This window comes from Trichomycterus rosablanca, chromosome 7, assembly GCF_030014385.1.
Source record: "Trichomycterus rosablanca isolate fTriRos1 chromosome 7, fTriRos1.hap1, whole genome shotgun sequence".
NCBI classification, from domain to species: domain Eukaryota; kingdom Metazoa; phylum Chordata; class Actinopteri; order Siluriformes; family Trichomycteridae; genus Trichomycterus; species Trichomycterus rosablanca.
In genome coordinates, this window is record NC_085994.1 from 5533347 (window position 1) to 5553613 (window position 20267).

The window sequence follows — 20267 nt, forward strand, 5'->3', positions numbered from 1 at the left end:
AAACCTCAGCTGCAGGCTTGCTGAAGCTCATGGCCAGAAGGTTATCCAGAGCGTCTTCAAGAGAATGATCCACGGGTGAAGCCTCAAGCCCCGTCGGAGGGGGTGATTTGGGGAAAACGGTAACTGACTCAGGCCGCTCTGTTACAGACACGCTCAATGATTCGGACACTGACATGGAAGAGAATGGAGGTGTGGTGAGGTGGGAGGGAGAAGCAGAAGGTTTAATTGGTGGTGGAGTTTGTAAACTGGGGGATTCACTAACAGCTATAGCAAATGAAGCAGGAGTAAAACAATTGAAACTTTGAAGTACGTCATGATTACCACCTTCAGGAGTCTTTCTACTTAAATGTAGACTCGTGGGAGTGGCGGGTTTAGCAAAAACCACAGAGTCCAAATCAGATTCTGGTTTAATCCCTGTAAGAGTATTCTCAGGCTTTACATGGATATGATCTGGACTGCTAGGACTGACTATGGACACCTTGTTGGAGGTCGTTGTGATAGTCTGGGACAAAACAAGTGACTCCAGTTCATTGCTCAGCATGGAGGCTGAACCATTAACAAAGCTGGCCATGGGTGAATACTTCTGACTGGGATGGGAATGGACTGAAGTTTTAGAAAGGATGGTGGAGTGAGTGGATTGAGTTAGGAGCGATGGATCACTGGAATCTTCCACTATGTGTAACTCTAAGGGCACCAGAGGGGAAGACAGTGGTGAGTAGCTAACTGGCTTTGAAGGGAGATCTGCTGTTGAGAAATCTGTTGTGTGGACTAACGTGGCAGGAGGAGGATGGATTTCCACAACTGTAGTAGAGAAGTTGGCAGACTGAGTGAACAGAGGCTCGGAGTTCAGCGAGCCCAAAGAACTCGGCTGGAGGACGACCAAGAGACGGAAAAGGGGAGGAAAGAAAAGATAGACAGATTAAAGGATAAAAAGAAAGGAAAAGTATGACAGCCAAGGATTAAATAAACAGAAAAGTTGAAGTTGAAAGAAGTTAAAAGGAGTGCATTTGAGCTAAGAGTATTCAACCAGTGCTAAGCTTCACCTTAAGACTAGCTTTGTTGGTTTCTTACCTATACTTGTTGTTTTTTTGGGATTTCAGGGTCATGTTTTACACTCTGGAACAGGTTACACATGATTCACCAGTGCAAGTTCAATGTCAAACACTGTTACAGCCAATTCTCCAGTATGTCCAGTTCGCCCTAACTTACACGTCTTTGGACTGTTGGAGGAAACCGGAGCTCCCACAGGAAACCCACGCAGACACTGAGAGAACATGCAAACCCCACACAGAAAGGACCGGGACCGCTCTACCTGGGAATAAAACCCAGGACCTTCTTGCTGTGAAGCAACGGTGCTACCCACTAAACCATTGTGCCACCCTATTACCTATACTATTTCCTCCAACAATATTATTCCTGACATATTCTCAGACACTTAGGGTGTGTTCGAAACCCTAGTGCACTCTATACATAGACACATTTTAAGTCATCCTACACGCGCTACTGAGAAGGAGGCTGTTCGAAATCCTAGATGCCTTAAAATGCTCACTACTAAGGTATCTTAAAATTTCAACGCTATTTTGACTCAAGAACGAGGGAGCATCCGATGCTGCCCTAGCGGTGGAGGCAATCCCAGCATTCATTGCGGCACAACTTTGCTCACAGAAAAATAAAAAACATGGCGGATGGTGCGGAGAAACGAACAGGGTTATTTTCAAATGTAAATAAATTAGATAGATTTTTAATTTGTATAAACGTGTTTTATTTGCAAGTTCGGGCTCGTCAGGGACAGTTTAACTGTTTTCAGTACACGGAGGGAGACGTTATTTGACATGCTAGCGCGTTGTGCCACCTCATCCCATTGGTTTGAAGGGCATGATGCTAACTGTGTTAGCTTAGTAAGCGAAACCCGATGTTATCACCGTCTAAGCAGCACGTTTGAATAATCTGTTTTATAAGTCGATGACTTATTAGAATCCTCTCTACTTAAGGAGCTGCCTGTAGACAGAAAGAAAGCAATGCAGCTCACTAGGTTTTCGAATACACCCCTAGTAAGCTGCCTTGCTGCCTACCTGGGAAGCTGCCTCAGTAGAGAGGAATCTAATAAGTCATCGAACTTATAAGGCAGATTATTTAGACTCCAATTCACCTCACTTGCACGTCTTTGGACTGTGGGAGGAAACTAGAGAATCCGGAGAACTCCACACAGAAAGGACCCAGACCGCACCACCTGGGGATCAAACCCAGGACCTTCTTGCTGTGAGGCGACAGTGCTACCCACTGAGCCACCATTCCGCCCCATACCTTTATATAAATTAAAAATCAATGAGGATTTATTTACATTTGAAAAGTCTATCTATCTATCTATCTATCTATCTATCTATCTATCTATCTATCTATCTATCTATCTATCTAATCTATCTATCTATCTATCTATCTATCTATCTATCTGTCTATCTATCTAATCTGTCTGTCTGTCTGTCTGTCTGTCTGTCTGTCTGTCTGTCTATCTATCTAATCTATCCGTCCGTCCGTCCATCCATCCATCTATCTGTCTGTCTGTCTATCTAATCTATCTGTCTGTCTGTCCGTCCATCCATCCATCCATCCATCTAATCTATCTGTCTGTCTGTCTGTCTGTCTGTCTGTCTGTCTGTCTATCTATCTAATCTGTCTGTCCGTCCGTCCGTCCATCCATCTATCTAATCTATCTGTCTGTCTATCTAATCTATCTGTCCGTCCGTCCGTCCGTCCATCCATCCATCCATCCATCCATCTAATCTGTCTGTCTGTCTGTCTGTCTATCTATCTATCTATCTATCTATCTATCTATCTATCTATCTATCTATCTATCTATCTATCTATCTAATCTATCTAATCTATCTATCTATCTGTCTATCTATCTAATCAATCAATCTGTCTGTCTGTCTGTCTGTCTGTCTGTCTGTCTGTCTGTCTATCTATCTATCTATCTATCTATCTATCTATCTATCTATCTATCTATCTACAGTGCCTTGCAAAAGTATTCAGCCCCCTTGAACTTTTCAACCTTTTGCCACATTTCAGGCTTCAAACATAACGATATGAAATTGTAATTTTTTGTGAAGAATCAACAACAAGTGGGACACAATCGTGAAGTGGAACGAAATTTATTGGATATTTTAAACTTTTTTTAGAAATAAAAAACTGAAAAATGGGGCGTGCAATATTATTCGGCCCCCTTGCGTTAATACTTTGTAGCGCCACCTTTTGCTGCGATTACAGCTGCAAGTCGCTTGGGGTATGTCTCTATCAGTTTTGCACATCGAGAGACAGAAATTTTTGCCCATTCTTCCTTGCAAAACAGCTCGAGCTCAGTGAGGTTGGATGGAGAGCGTTTGTGAACAGCAGTTTTCAGCTCTTTCCACAGATTCTCGATGGGATTCAGGTCTGGACTTTGACTTGGCCATTCTAACACCTGGATACGTTTATTTGTGAACCATTCCATTGTAGATTTTGCTTTATGTTTTGGATCATTGTCTTGTTGGAAGATAAATCTCCGTCCCAGTCTCAGGTCTTTTGCAGACTGCAACAGGTTTTCTTCCAGAATGGTCCTGTATTTGGCTCCATCCATCTTCCCATCAATTTTAACCATCTTCCCTGTCCCTGCTGAAGAAAAGCAGGCCCAAACCATGATGCTGCCACCACCATGTTTGACAGTGGGGATGGTGTGTTCAGGGTGATGAGCTGTGTTGCTTTTACGCCAAACATAACGTTTTGCATTGTGGCCAAAAAGTTCGATTTTGGTTTCATCTGACCAGAGCACCTTCTTCCACATGTTTGGTGTGTCTCCCAGGTGACTTTTTATAGATATCTTTGAGAAATGGCTTTCTTCTTGCCACTCTTCCATAAAGGCCAGATTTGTGCAGTGTACGACTGATTGTGTCCTATGGACAGAGTCTCCCACCTCAGCTGTAGATCTCTGCAGTTCATTCAGAGTGATCATGGGCCTCTTGGCTGCATCTCTGATCAGTCTTCTCCTTGTTTGAGCTGAAAGTTTAGAGGGAAGGCCGGGTCTTGGTAGATTTGCAGTGGTCTGATACTCCTTCCATTTCAATATGATCGCTTGCACAGTGCTCCTTGAGATGTTTAAAGCTTGGGAAATCTTTTTGTATCCAAATCCGGCTTTAAACTTCTCCACAACAGTATCTCGGACCTGCCTGGTGTGTTCCTTGGTCTTCATGATGCTCTCTGCGCTTTAAACAGAACTCTGAAACTATCACAGAGCAGGTGCATTTATACGGAGACTTGATTACACACAGGTGGATTCTATTTATCACCATCAGTCATTTAGGTCAACATTGGATCATTCAGAGATCCTCACTGAACTTCTGGAGTGAGTTTGCTGCACTGAAAGTAAAGGGGCTGAATAATATTGCACGCCCCACTTTTTAGTTTTTTATTTCTAAAAAAAGTTTAAAATATCCAATAAATTTCGTTCCACTTCACGATTGTGTCCCACTTGTTGATTCTTCACAAAAAATTACAATTTCATATCGTTATGTTTGAAGCCTGAAATGTGGCAAAAGGTTGAAAAGTTCAAGGGGGCTGAATACTTTTGCAAGGCACTGTATCTATCTATCTATCTATCTATCTATCTATCTATCTATCTATCTATCTATCTATCTAATCTATCTAATCTATCTATCTAATCTATCTATCTATCTATCTATCTATCTATCTATCTATCTATCTATCTAATCTATCTATCTAATCTATCTAATCTATCTAATCTATCTATCTATCTATCTATCTATCTATCTATCTAATCTATCTATCTATCTATCTATCTATCTATCTATCTATCTAATCTATCTATCTATCTATCTATCTATCTATCTATCTATCTATCTATCTATCTAATCTATCTATCTAATCTATCTATCTATCTATCTATCTATCTATCTATCTATCTATCTATCTATCTATCTAATCTATCTATCTAATCTATCTAATCTATCTAATCTATCTATCTATCTATCTATCTATCTATCTATCTAATCTATCTATCTATCTATCTATCTATCTATCTATCTATCTATCTATCTATCTATCTATCTATCTAATCTATCTATCTATCTAATCTATCTATCTAATCTATCTAATCTATCTATCTAATCTATCTATCTATCTATCTATCTATCTATCTATCTATCTATCTATCTATCTATCTAATCTATCTATCTAATCTATCTAATCTATCTATCTATCTATCTATCTATCTATCTAATCTATCTATCTATCTATCTATCTAATCTATCTAATCTATCTATCTATCTATTCTATCTAATCTATCTATCTATCTATCTATCTATCTATCTATCTATCTAATCTATCTATCTATCTATCTATCTATCTATCTATCTATCTATCTATCTATCTATCTATCTATCTATCTATCTATCTATCTATCTATCTATCTATCTATCTATGCCGTGTTCACTACATTTGAAAATAACTTGTTGCATTCATCCGCCATATTTGAAATTTTAGTGAGAAATGTTGTGCCGCACTGAATGCTGGGATTGCCTTCACAGCTAAGGAAGCATCTGATGCTCCTTCGTTATTCAGTCAGATTATCGCTTTGAATTAAGGCACCTTAATAGGCAGCATTTTAAGGAATCTAATAAGTTGAACAGCCTTCTTCTCTGGAGTGTAAGATGACGTAAAATTCATCTATGTAGAGAGATCAGTAGGCTTTCGGACAGACCCACAGTATCTCATAGTAACACAAAGGACCCCGAGTAAAGTCTGTCAGATTCACCAGAAGTCTACTAGTCTCATATGCACTCACATTGCTCTGCACCTTGAAATCTGACAGGCAGGCCATCAACTCATCCAGCTCTCGTGTGGCTGAGGTGGCCGACATGCGACCCTGCTGCTCAGACGGTGCATCCAGGTGACAGGTGTCAGTTTGGAGGCCAGACGGAGTAGGCCTGCTTACAAAAAAATTAATCAACACAAACGATTGCAACATTTGGGTATGATTTAACCATCGGTACATGCAGAAGGAGAGGACAGGGGTACAGCGGAGGGATCTTACGTTGGGGCTGGAATGGAGCTTTCCAACTCGTTCAGCAGGCTCTCCACGGTAGGACGTCCCTCATCGCTGCCTTTGGTTCCATTTCTCTGAGGCTTGCCATTAGAAGTGGGGGTAATGCCAGGGTGGGCGCCATTCTCTTGGATATAGTGCGCAGTACTGGAGGAAGGAAGGGGCGGGGCTGCATCCTCTAAGGGACGACAAATTACAAAGCACTACATGGTCAAACAGAGGAAGCTGCATTGCCTAATAATTAGCATGTTTGTAAGAGTAGCATAAGTACTGTGTATATATAGAGAAAAAATAGCTAAGAAAGAAAAATGATCCATGCGTGTTGACCTTGTATATGTAAAAAACATGCTACAGATGCTTAGAATTTTACATTATTAGCAAGCTACTTTTTGTTTAGGATATTTTGAAAACGCAGACTACAGTGCTAATGCACAACAATAATGTATATGTTGCATATATCTGCTATACTTATGTACTTTATTTATTCTCATTCATTACCCATTTATGTAGCCACTTTAGTCACCTCCATTACTCTGTAAAAATACATTAGTCTATACACTGTACAATCATCATTATCTTCATCATCTGTTTAATATTCTTATATGTCTCCTCATTTTACTTCTGGTCACTTCTGCACTTTAACTGTAATATAATAATGTAATACTTTGTAATATGTAATATGTTGGCTTTGTACTAGTTTACTCTGCACAATGACAATAAGGTTGAATCTAATCTAATCTAATCTAACGGAACAGGCTCAGAATTTGAGCAAAAACTAATGATTTATTTATTAGGACTTTAAAGTCATGTTTTACACTTTGGTTCCATTCATAACAGGAACGGTAGCACGTCTTTGGACTGTCACAGACGCGGTGAGAACATGCTAACTCCACACAGAAAGGACCTGCATCGCCCCACCTGATAATGAAACCCAGGACCTTCTTGCTGTAAGGTGACAGTGTTACCCACTGTGCCACCCATGCAAAAAAAAAAACTGAGCCTCTCTAATGTTTTAATGTATGCAGTTTTAAAGGCCAACAAATGGACCCTTTTAAAAAAAAAATTATGTTTATTCTACAATTTTGTTAATAAAATGTAGGTTGTTGTTTGTTTTTATAACCCCATGTTGTCATATCTATGACATTCACATCAGGAATCAGTGTTTTATGCTAGTTTTATTTGTTTTGTATTATATATATATATATGTATTCAGTTTTATATTATTAAAGAAATTGAGAATTATTTCTGAATTATCTTCGGTTTTGGGCATATGTAGTTTTTGTCCTTCACTGTAGTATTTTGGGCATTCAATCAGGATGTGCTTTATGGCAGTGGTCCCCAACCACCGGGCGGGTCATTTATTATCGGGCCGCACAGAAAGAATAAATAATTGTAGATCGCTACATCAGCAATGAAAACACTGCTTCCATTTCCAACACACGGGTGTTTATCGTCTCATATCACCCCCAGGTGGAAGCAGCGTCTTTAACTATTAAGCAAAAATTATTCTGTTTTAAATCCTCCCGCCCCCGCCGGTCTGAAATTATATCTTACATGAAACTGGTCCACGGTGCAAAAAAGGTTGGGGACCACTGCTTTATGGTGTGTAAAATGTTGGTTATTAAGACGTATTAAGATGTTATTTAATTAGGTCAAAATAAGGTGCATTAATTCATGACCATTTTGTTTTCATTTGTGCATTAAACAAACAAATAAATGATTCCCTTTTGGCTGCTCTAGTTAGGGGTCAAAACTGTGAATAATTTGTCCACGTTTAATTTGGAGCGGTTTCCATCCCCCGCCAATTCATTCGGGCTTGAGACCGACACTAAGGGTGCACTGATATGTGTCTCCTCAATAGGTAGGTTCATGTAACACCACCACACACTGCAATATCTATGAGCCCAGCCTGGGATTCAAACCTCCGGCACTCAGGCATTGCCATTCCCAGCTGCATGGCTTTTTAACACAGAGTTATTAGGGCTTCGATCAAAGTTCACACATTAGTAAGAAATGAGTCAGTTCATCTTAGGTGGACATAACTGTACAGATAGAAAGGTTTTATACCAGTGCTTGGGAAGGAAGGTGTGTTTTGCTGGACAGCATTGAGTTCCAGTAGTAGGCGGTCCAGCTCAGACAGGTTGCTGCCCAGTGCAGAGCTCATGGCTGTTGCGGAGGACTGTGACGTCTTGGGCTTGTTGGGAAAGCTGAAAACACATTTGGAGAAAGGTCAGGTTTCTGCACTGTAAACAATGTAGGGATGTGTGTTTATATCTCTGTAACAGTTCAAACACTCAACACTGAAACAATGTGTTTGAGGAAAGGAAAAAAAACACTCCGATTCAGTAAGTCTAACACTGAGCTTTTACTTGCTGTTAATTATACATCTCTAAGATAGTCACCACATGTTACCTGCTTTCATTTAGCGTACGGTTTGTGCTCATGTCCTGAAACAAATGTGAGCTGTGCACAAGCTGCAGTTCCCACGTTTATAGTGGAGGAACTAAACTGCAGTAAAAACACAACTATCACCAGCGGCCTAAATCAACTTTAACGGACTCACACTTAATATCCAACTGAACAAATTGGACATTATTTACTGTGGGGATTATACACGGCATGAATCCCAGCATTAAACAGCATGATAATTTTTATTATTCCATACTAAATACAAAGTCAAATCAGTTAAGATACCACTGGTGATGTACTACTTTGACATAGTAGTAAGTACAGTAGTATGCAGTTCAGGACTAAGTCTTTGCCTAGACATTATGTGGAATGTGTGCCCCAACATTAACACCCATAACCAATTAGGCACCTGGGTTATATTTTAAATGTAAACCTCCTGAAGACGCAACAGCTCCAACAAGCTAATCAACCTGACTGTCCGAGTACAGTGGTAACAGGTTTTACTAACAGGGTTAGTACACACATTTGTACATAATATGTATCTACTCTCTGTGCACTGTGCAAAATCACAACGTTTGGCTAGTTTCTTTGGGTGGCACGGTGGTTAAGCGGGTAGCACTGTCGTCTCACAGCAAGAAGGTCCTGAGTTCGATCCCCAGGTGGGGTTGTATCGGGTCCTTTCTGTGTGGAGTTTGCATGTTCTCCCCATGTCCATGTGGGTTTAATCCGGGTGCTCCAGTTTCCTCCCACAGTCCAAAGACACGAAAGTGAGGTGAATTAGAGATACAAAATTGTCCATGACTGTGTTCGATATAACCTTGTGAACTGATGAATCTTGTGTATTGAGTGACTATTTGTCATAAATGTAACCAAAGTGTAAAACATGACGTTAAAATCCTAGTGAACAAACAAACATTTTGTTTGTAGCTGTTCATGCACCCACCTTTAATACACAATGAAAATAAAGAGTCCATAACTGACCTGTAGACGTGGTCCTCTTCAGTATGAGATAGTGGGGGACTACTGCGGTCTCTAGACAAGGTACTTTTCTGTGCTGATCCAATAGACTGAGGCAAGTAAAGAAAATACAATGAAAGATCAATACAAAAAGTACAGGTGTGTTTATGCAATGCAATCACCTGCATTTATAACAGTTATCATTCAGTTTAACTGGAAGAAAAGCTATTTAAAAATGGATTAAAAAATTTAATTACAAATGCTGTTCATGCTGATCATTTAGGAACCCTAAGTTACATCCTACCACAAACAGACTAACCTTAATCATAATATTTGATTCATGCAATATAAAGAAGCTTAATTTCTGAATTCTGAAAAAGTCAAATTAATGTAAGATAATGCATCCAAACACAATAAAACAATGAATGTTTTTATAAAACAAAACTGAATATAAAAAGAATGGCACAGTGGGTAGCAAAGTCGCCCACAGCTTAAAGGGCCTGGGTGTAATTCCCTGTGGAACAGTTGGATTGTTATTTGGATTTTAAAACCATATTTAACACATACTTGTGTCATTTTATGGCATGATTGGTATTATGTTTGTGTGTCTTTATATTTTGGATCATACAGCTGGAGATACAGAAGTAATTAGTCCCTTTTACAATTTAGTTATTGCACATTTTAAGATCTTACAAGAAAAACAAATCATGAAAAGGAGCTCTGCAAAAATCATCAAGATCAGGAATATCACTTAGAGCCATTTCTAAGCAACCTCCAGTCCCAAACAATTGTAAATACTTACAGGTACATGAAATAGAGTGGAATGAATCCCCAAACTGTTACTTTATGCCAAGGGGAAATCTAACCATTTAAGACAAATCTAATCCCAGAGCAATCACAAACCATGTTGAGAATCCTCAACAGTTACATTGAGATGATGAGTTATGTTAGTTTGTCTGGAGTTAAGACTGAATTGTTCACTGCTTGCATCACTTGGGACTGGATTTTTCATTAGATGAATCTGCCTGTCCAGTCATCATGGCAAACGTCTTATGACTCTTGTGCAGAGGTTTAATTCTGATCTACCCTGGTGTTCACTGAGTCTCCTTTCCAGGGGATTGCAGGTTTTTTGTTTGGGTTTTAACACCATGGTTACCTTGGGATTATATTCAGGGCAGGACGTGTTAGTCTTTGCGATTGTGTGAGTGTGTCAATCTGCTGTGGGTAATACTGCATCTAGAGAAAACAACTTAAACTATCTGGTTTTGTTGTCCTGTTTTGGTTTGGATATGAATAGTGGGACATATTTCATATGATTTATTTCCGGCTTTTGGTATGCCATTCTGTTTGCCATCTCTCTTTATATGTAGGGGTGTTCAGTATCTTAATGTCCAGTGGAAGGTCTTTATGGAACACTTGTTGTGTATTTGGGCCTTTTCCTGCCATTTCCAGGGATGTCCCAGGACAAAGTTTTGTTAGTCAGTGTTTGTATTTTGTCCAGCACATTTTTATTATAACTGGGTTAAACTGCTGGAGATCCAGGCTGACGGAAGTGCAATAAAAGCTCACACCAAACATCAAGTCTCAAATGTTCTCCTTGGCCATATTGAGATTAACAGAGGATCAGCCAGAGTTCGAGTCAGAAATATGACACTGACGTTAATTATTAGTGGTTCTGGGTGACGGATGTTACTGAGTTGATGTTAATTATACTCCTCCACATCTACCTATCAATCTACACTGATCAGCCATAACATTAAATGCACCTCCTTGTTTCTACACTCACTGTCCATTTTATCAGCTCCACTTACCATATAGAAGCACTTTGTAGTTCTACAATTACTGACTGTAGTCCATCTGTTTCTCTGCATATTTTTTTTAGCCCGCTTTCATGCAGTTCTTCAATGGTCAGGAGCACCACAGAGCAGGTATTATTTAGGTGGTGGATCATTCTCAGCACTGCAGTGACACTGACATGGTGGTGGTGTGTTAGTGTGTGTTGAGCTGGTATGAGTGGATCAGACACAGCAGCACTGATGGAGTTTCTAAATACCACGTCCAATCAATGTCCACTTAGACACTCCTACCTAGTTGGTCCACCTTGTAGATGTAAAATCAGAGACGATCGCTCATCTATTGCTGCTGTTTGAGTTGGTCATCTTCTAGACCTCAGTGGTCACAGGACGCTGCCCACGGGTCGCTGTTGGCTGGATATATTTTTGGTTGGTGGACTATTCACAGTCCAGCAGTGACAGTGAGGTGTTTAAAAACTCCAGCAGCGCTGCTGTGTCTGATCCACTCATACCAGCACAACACACACTAACACACCACCACCATGTCAGTGTCACTGCAGTGCTGAGAATGATCCACCACCTAAATAATACCTACTCTGTGGTGGTCCTGTGAGAGTCCTGACCATTGAAGAACAGCATGAAAGGGGGCTAACAAAGCATGCAGAGAAACAGATGGACTACAGTCAGTAATTGTAGAACTACAAAGTGCTTCTATATGGTAAGTGGAGCTGATAAAATGGACAGTGTGTGTAGAAACAAGGAGGTGGTTTTAATGTTATGGCTGATCGGTGTATCTATTTTTTTATAAAATGCATTCTTGTGTGTGTGTGTGTGTGTGTGTGTGTGTGTGTGTGTATACACGGGCCCTAAGTACTACGTAACTGCGTCTAGCAAACAAAAGCCCAGCTGAGCAATTCTAGATGATGACAGTAACAACCAAACAATAATCACACACAGCTTATTCATCAGGTCTTGACCAACTAGGTACAAAACAGGTAAGAACCTGGGACGAGATCACTTAGTTAAATGGCTGATTTTGTAATGTCTGTGGCAAAAGTACAAGAATTATGAGGTATGCTTCACGCCTCTGCCACTACATGTACGGTCATGAGAAGTATGTAAGAGGTTCTGAGGCAGCAACACAGCAGAAAAACGATATTTATGTACCCAATAGGTTTACTCAACGGATAAAGCTGTACATTTGGTCATTAAAATCTGTATAGAGAGTGAGAGCTCAGTGGTCAATACTGGACTAATACTGCCTGGACAGAAAGTTGCTGGTTTAAGCCCCATCACTGCCATGTTTGTTTGTTTGTTTGGATTTTAACCATGTTTTTACACTTTGGTTACATTCATAACAGGAACGGTACTTACTCACTACACAAGATTCATCAGTTCAAGTTTATATCAAACACAGTCATGGACAATTTAGTTTCTCCAGTTCACCTCACTTGCACGTCTTTGGACTGTGGGAGGAAACCGGAGCACCCGGAGTAAACCCATGCAGACATGGGGAGAACATGCAAACTCCACACAGAAAGGACCCGGACCGCCCGACCTGGGGATCAAACCGAGGACCTTCTTGCAGTGAGGCGACAGTGCTACTCACTTAGCCACCGTGCAGCCCACTGCCATGTATTCACCCTTAACATTTAATTGAATGCGTTACAGTCAGTCACAGTTCTAAGCTGCTTTGTATGAAACTGTCTGCATAATGCTGTAAATGTACATGTATGTTCTAGGGAAGAAACAAAACAATGGAGACTTGTGGAGATTATTTAATAATATAAATTATATAATAAGTTCTACTTTTAAACCTTCATCTAACTGTGAGTTATTGTTATGTATTTGCAATACTTTTGTTTTTAAAATCAGATGTTCTTTAATAGCAAACAAATGACATATTACAAAAAGCACTACTCCCATTCCTACGGACATGCTACATCCTGTGTACATAACTGAGAGCATAATGATAAAACAAGTGCCGGCAAGTTTTAAGGCATTCCAAAAAAATCTGCAATGTTGTTTAAAAAAAATTAACTGAGGAAAAAATTATATAACACAAATAAAAACACAACACAAACTGATAAACACAATTAAGTTATCCAATATGCATTATTTAGTAGGGCAGTGGTAACCTAGAGGTTAAGATAACGGACTAGTGATCAGAAGGTTGCTGGTTCAAGTCACTGCCAAGTTGTCACCGTTGGGCCTTTAAGCAAAGCAATCAACCCTCGACTGCTTGCACCGTAATTAGGGCTTTGGCGGTATATCGCGAATATTGATATATTCAATATTACTTTTTACACTATATATCGAGTATGTCAAGGACACACAGGTTACCATTTGAGAACGTTTAAAACAGCACAAAAGCACTGTTCAGCACACTGCATGAGCGGGTGGGCACGTGAACGCACTCATGCAATCTGCATCACTGTCCGAAACGACTCTTTTCAAACGAATTATTAATTGGAATCGAATTAGGGAGCTGTGCTCTTATCTATGGAAAAGATTCATTTGTTTTGCTCACACAAATGATTCAGTTCATTTTGTTCGAAGTAAAACGGACAGCATAAATGTGATTGTGAGATTCTGCTGGTTTGTTTGATATAAATATTGTCAATACGAATACAAATACAGCCTGTAATAGTACAAAATAAAAACACAAATGAATCAGTTCATTTGTGAAAGAGATTCATTCATGGTTCAAGCCTTAAAAACAGCTGTATAAACCAATCAGATCTTCCAAATTCAGATTTTGGGCAGAATTTCAATTTCTCTCTTGATTGCTTGTAAAGGCATAAGTGTCAGTTTAGAGTTTAGTGAACAAATTACCAGTTTCAGCTTTTTACCGGGAAAGCCGAGAGAATAAATAATCTAAGACGGTGTTTATTAGTTTGGTGGACAAACACAGTTAAAATGGATTTATATATTCTGGAAATATTCTGGAAACATATAAGGTGGCCTTCAGGAAGAAAAACAAGTTGATTTTGTCCCTAATGGAACAACACACAGATATAAATTTGAAAGAAGAAGAAGGTAAGCTGCGGTTATGATTTTATACTGCTGTGTGGTTGATCTGGGTTGCGGTGCTGTTGGTTAACGCGCGCTTTCATTTTGCCATGATAGCAAAGCATTATCACATATTGAACTTTTTCGGGATTTTTTTGATGCTTATTTATTTGAAGTACAACGGATAGCATAAATATAATTGTGAGATTCTGCTGGTTTGTTTGATATAAATGTTGTCAATATAAATACAAATACAGCCTGTAATAATACAAAATATAAACACTGTAATTCTGTCAGCATTTATCAGAACTACAATGTTTTGTGTCTTTAAGAGAACTTTTAAACCAAATAAGCTAAAATACGGGCAGTGGCCTGCCATTGTACTTTAAGTTTACATTATATCGTATCGTATTATTATATCGAGATATGAGTTTTTTTAGTCATATCGCCCAGCCCTAACTGTAATTGGTCAAAATGTAAGAAGCAACTGCTAAATACCACACATGTAAATGCAAATGTTAATTTAATTCATGTTTTAGTAAGTTTTATTTGTAAAAGCCTTAAACCAGTAGTACTCTTTAATAAAAACATCAAAAAAGGATGGTGAAACAAATGGGACAATCATAACCTGTTGTGAGGAGTGGTGCGAGTCGGCTCGGTTATAGAGCGATCCGTTCAGAGCCTCGGTAGATGGCGGAGGGGGCAGTGGAGGAGGGGCAGTGCCATCCTGGACCAGGTTTCCACTGCTGGGCAAGGAGTATGGAGTCTCGTCGGGGAGAAACACTGGACACTTGGAAATATAAGCGGTCGATGACTCCAAGTCTGCCAGTAGTGCGTCTGCAAAAAAAATATTATAAATAAATAATAATGCCATGAATCAATGAGAGCAGGCTAAATGAAAGCACAAGCTGGAAAACGTCAGTGTATCTAAGGCCTCATCGCATACACATACGTGTGCCAACAAAGGAGACTCTTGATTATGCTGATTCATGACTTGTATAATGGTAGCTCTTACGAGGGTCTCTGGTCTATACGGTAATATTAAATTGGGACCAACTGGGCTAATAAAAATACATTGCTAGATTAATGACCAAACGAGGTGAATTGAGAAGCGTGCGCGGGTTTTTACTGATTAATTCATCTATTAGGAGATGAGGGTTTATATAATACACCTTTATAGAGTAGAATGCCTTCACATTTATATTAAAGTAAAATGCCTTTACTTGTATATCTGTTGGTGCATGCTCAATAATCCAGGTACACAAATCCACAAAGTTGAATCAGTTCATCTGGACACAAGTTTGTTGTAGAGATACGTTTCGTCACTCAATCCGAATGACTTCGTCAGTCTGAGCTGGTGGTGAATACACTCTGTTTCATTTGCTTTCAAACCCCAGAACACGCTACGCCAGAAATTAGTTCACCCTAAGGACCGGGTTCCTCGACACAAACAGAGTAACGTAGTGTATGCTGTTAGGTGCCGGGAGGATTGTCGGGAACTGTACATCGGGGAAACTAAACAGCCACTGGCGAAACGGATGGCCCAACATAGATCAACCTCTTCTGGCCAGGACTCTGCGGTTTCCACCCACCTGCAAGCCAGCGGCCACTCATTTAATGATGAAGATGTGCAGATCCTTGACAAGGAGGAACGCTGGTTTGAACGTGGAGTCAAAGAGGCCATTTACGTGAAGAGGGAACGACCATCTCTGAACCGGGGAGGGGGCCTGAGAGTACATCTCTCACCATCGTACAACGCCGTAATAGGAGCTTTACCCCAATCATGTGTGAAAGACACACATGACCATTGTAATTAATGCTCATTGTGAATTGCATATGGACCTGATCACCGGTTCCATTGTTATGCAATGGGCGGTGATCGGTTGTTATGCAAATCAACTGCATATAAGGTTGGGGTGTTCAACACCAGCTCAGACTGAAGAAGTCATTCGGATTGAGTGACGAAACATATCTCTACAACAAACTTGTGTCCAGATGAACTGATTCAACTTTGTGGACTTTACTTGTATATTTTAAACATATACAAGTGTATAGTACAATAAAAAATTCTCTCATATCTGGGGACAGTTTCTTTGTTTATTAGAATTTTAACGTCATGTTTTACACTTTGGTTACATTCATGACAGGAACGGTAGTTACTCATTACACAAGATTCATCAGTTCACAAGAAACCCACACAGACACGGGGAGAACATGCAAACCACACAGAAAGGACCCGGACCGCCCCACCTGGGGATCGAACCCAGGACCTTCTTGCAGTGGGGGGACAGTGCTACCCACTAAGCCACAGTGCCGCCCATATCTGGGGTCAGGGCGCAGGATCAGCCACTGTACTGAGCCCCCAGAACAGACAGGGTTAAGGGCCTTGCTCAAGAGCCCATCAGTGGCTGCATGGCAGAGCTGGGCTTCAAACTCTCAACCTTGTGATTGATAGCTCAAAGCCCTACCCACTGTCCACTTATCTTGTTTTACACATCAGTTCTTTCAGACATGGAGTTCACTTCCAAAGCTGTGGTTTTAAGCAGTTTTGTTTGTGAATACAAATCATACAATTTGGGGGAAACCCTTCACTTTTTCAGTAAATTAAACATAAATTTACACCGATTAGGCATAACATTATGACCACCTTCCTAATATTGTGTTGTTTCCCCTGAAGGTGTGCTGTGGTATCTGGCACCAAGATGTTAGCAGCAGATCCGTTAACTCCTGTAAGCTGCGAGGTGGGGCCTCCATGGATTGGACTTGTTTGTCCAGTACATCCCACAGATGCTCGATTGGATTAAGATCTGGGTAATTTGGAGGCCTCAAACTCGTAGTTGTGCTCCTCAAACCGTTCCTGATTTTTGCTTTGTGGCAGGGCGCATCATCCTGTTGAAATAGGTCACAGCCATCAGGTAATTTCCATGAAAGGGTGAACATGGTCTGCAACAACGCTTAGGTAGGTGGTACGTATCAAAGTAACATCCACATGGATGGCAGGACCTGAGGTTTCCCAGCAGAACGTTGCCCAAAGCATCACACTGCCTTCACCAGCTTGCCTTCTTCCCATAGTGCATCCTGGTGCCATGTGTTCCCCAGGTAAGCGACGCACACACACCCGGCCATCCACATGATGTGAAAGACAACATGATTCATCAGACCAGGCCACCTTCTTCCATTGTTCCGTGGTCCAGTTCCACTGCTCACGTGCCCATTGTCTGCACTTTCGGCGGTGGACAGGGGTCAGCATGGTGCTCTGACCGGTCTGCGGCTGTGCAGCCCCATATGCAACAAACTATGATGCTCTGTGTATTCTGACACCTTTCTATCAGAACCATCATGAACTTCTTCAGCAGTTTGAGCTACAGTAGCTCGTTTGTTGGATCTGACCACACAGGCCAGCCTTCACTCCCCACGTGCATCAATATTCTTTGGCCGCCCATGACCCTGTCGCCAGTTTACCACTGTTCCTTCCTTGGACCAGTTTTGATAGATACTGACCACTGCAGACCAGGAACACCCCACAAGATCTGCAGTTTTGGAGATGCTCTGACCCAGTCGTCTAGCCATCACAATTTGGCCCTTGTAAAACTCGCTCAAATCCTCACGCTCGCCCATTTTTCCTGCTTCTAACATCAACTTTGAGGATAAAATGTTCACTCGCTGCCTAATATATCCCCACCACTAACAGGTGCCGTGATGAAGAGATAATCAGTGTTATTCACTTCACCTGTCAGTGGTCATAATGTTATGTCTGGTTGGTGTATAATTAGCAACATTATTTCCTGTGCAGGCCTGCAGGTCTGTAGTTACAGGACAGTTATTATATGAGAATGGGTCTATACAACATGCAGGATGCCCATTATTATTTACATTTTATTAACATGTTAAAAAAAGCCACATAGACACCCACAATTTATACCATCACTTCCTTTGTGATGTGTTACAGATGTGTCAGAAGTGTCACAGTAACCAAACCATTTAGATTTTAACTTCATCTTAAAAACAAATGAGCATCATTAACTTGTCACCAACCTAATAATCGGCGGTAAATATAATATCTACACACTGAACGACGGGAGCTTAAAATAAAACTCGACTAAAACAGTAAAAGGATGATTCTCTTTCCCCCGGAGAGTATGTCTCACTTAACAGCTCCAGTGTCTCACACCACTAACGCAGCCAAATATAGTACACATAAAACACTTCAACTGTGAACGGGGACTAAACCACATCCACAGAAAATGAGCACACGCTAAGACAATACGAATCATTACAGGGGGGCAAAGGGTCTGTTTAATTTATTTATAATTTTTTTTAATGGCATTAGCACTGATGCACATTCTTTTAAGACATATTAAATATAAGTGGTGTGCAGTGCTCACATGTTATTGTTTAAACATGTCCAAAACCACTGGGTGAAAGAAACAGGAAACAAGCTCAGGAAACTGTCGACTGTTTTAGTCACTATAGAACATTTAATGATGCAATATTATTATAATACTACATACAGGTAGGTCAGGCTCTCAGGGTCTATAACGACTAATAGAACAAACTCTTGACACCATCTTCACAAGACAAGTTGTATTACCAAACCATAATCTGATCCATACCTGGGAGACCTGTAACATCAGACCTCAGTTATTGGATCAAATAACACAAACCTTATTATAGAGGTTGATTCGGCTACTGGGCACCAAAGCAGTCAAAATTAAATGCAGTAGTTATATATGTTCACACAAAATTTGAAATGATATTATATAAATATCTATATTCTCAGGAAACCCAGGAGCAAATTATGTTAGCTCGTTATAGCTGGGATCCAGGGTTCGAATCCACATTCTACATTCTGAACTGGTTCTGCTCATGTTTCATCATGTTTATGTTCAGTGTTTTACATTACTGCCACTTCCACTACATTACTGCATTTTTATTTAATAAAGCTTACAGACTAGCTGATACTGAAACTCTGAAGCGTTTTGAGTTTTAATGGGACGCTATAGGCTTGTCAGTTATGGGTCAATTAAAAGTAATTAACAAGAAAGTAATTTAGCAAAATCTGCAGCTTTGGGTTGCATGGATGATACTTTCCACAGTACATTGTTAAGAGGAAGACACACCAATCAGGTAGAAAAATAAATAATACACACAATAATGTGTATACTCTCCATCATCATCATCAGATCTACCTAAAATTTGTTGCTCCTTTTGACAGAAAATTACGGGGATTAAGTATATAACCTTTGAAACTAAAAATAAGTAACTCATGCACAACCAGCGGCACAAAAATCTGCACGTGTGTCAGTATAAGAATAACAGACCTGACTTATTACAGATTGCAGTGTGTTTGGGGTTTTTTATTGTTCTGTCACCGTTTCCCAAAGCTGCAATATTAAATGCTGCATTCGTTGCCATTCATATTCCATCAAGAGACTGATTTCTACTATTTTTAACTTCTTTGGTTAGGATCTTTGGCACAGACTACAAGAGGTTTATTTACACATATAGCACCTCACAGCAGCGTAATGCATTGCTAACTGGAGATTAAAACTCCAACAGCATGATAATTAGCTTTTTAGTGACAACATTTTAGCGTCAACATTTTTAACCATTTTTCTGACAAAAAAAAAACAGGTAGGAAATATTAACTGATCGATATGGTCCAAGTTAGTTTAACATTATTACTGTTTGTCTGTAGCAAGGAGGAAAGGTGAGGAAGAGAGTTTTAATGCCCAAAATTGCAAATGATGCCTGAGATTGAATTCATTTATGTTTAATAAAAAAGCATTTTAATTATAACTGTTATGTTGCCAGTTTTATGAATTTGTGGTGCATGGACACATTATCTCCTACTAATTTTTAATAATGTCCTTCTATCTTTCATGCTTTTACATACTTAATGCTGTTTAATTATAACTTAATTATAACTGTTATATTACTGTTTACTTATAACACAAATACTTTAGTTTCCTTTTGTAACTATTACTTATTTGTTAGGATTTTAA

The 20267-nt window shown here is 39.9% G+C and overlaps 1 protein-coding gene across 2 annotated transcripts in view; it reads right to left on the minus strand.

The window, feature by feature from the left end:
• pxnb (paxillin b) overlaps positions 1–20267 on the minus strand; it is a 45969-nt gene that overhangs the window by 9610 nt on the left and 16092 nt on the right. Inside the window, exons 2-6 of one of the 2 annotated variants that reach the window (XM_062998892.1) lie at positions 14891–15099; positions 9482–9567; positions 8159–8298; positions 6083–6269; positions 5846–5975 (exon numbers count right to left, since the gene is read on the minus strand). In XM_062998892.1, the coding sequence (XP_062854962.1) occupies positions 5846–5975; positions 6083–6269; positions 8159–8298; positions 9482–9567; positions 14891–15099 (752 nt within the window). Of the gene's footprint in view, positions 1–5833; positions 5976–6082; positions 6270–8158; positions 8299–9481; positions 9568–14890; positions 15100–20267 lie in introns of both variants that reach the window. The other variant, XM_062998891.1, reaches the window with a different exon arrangement.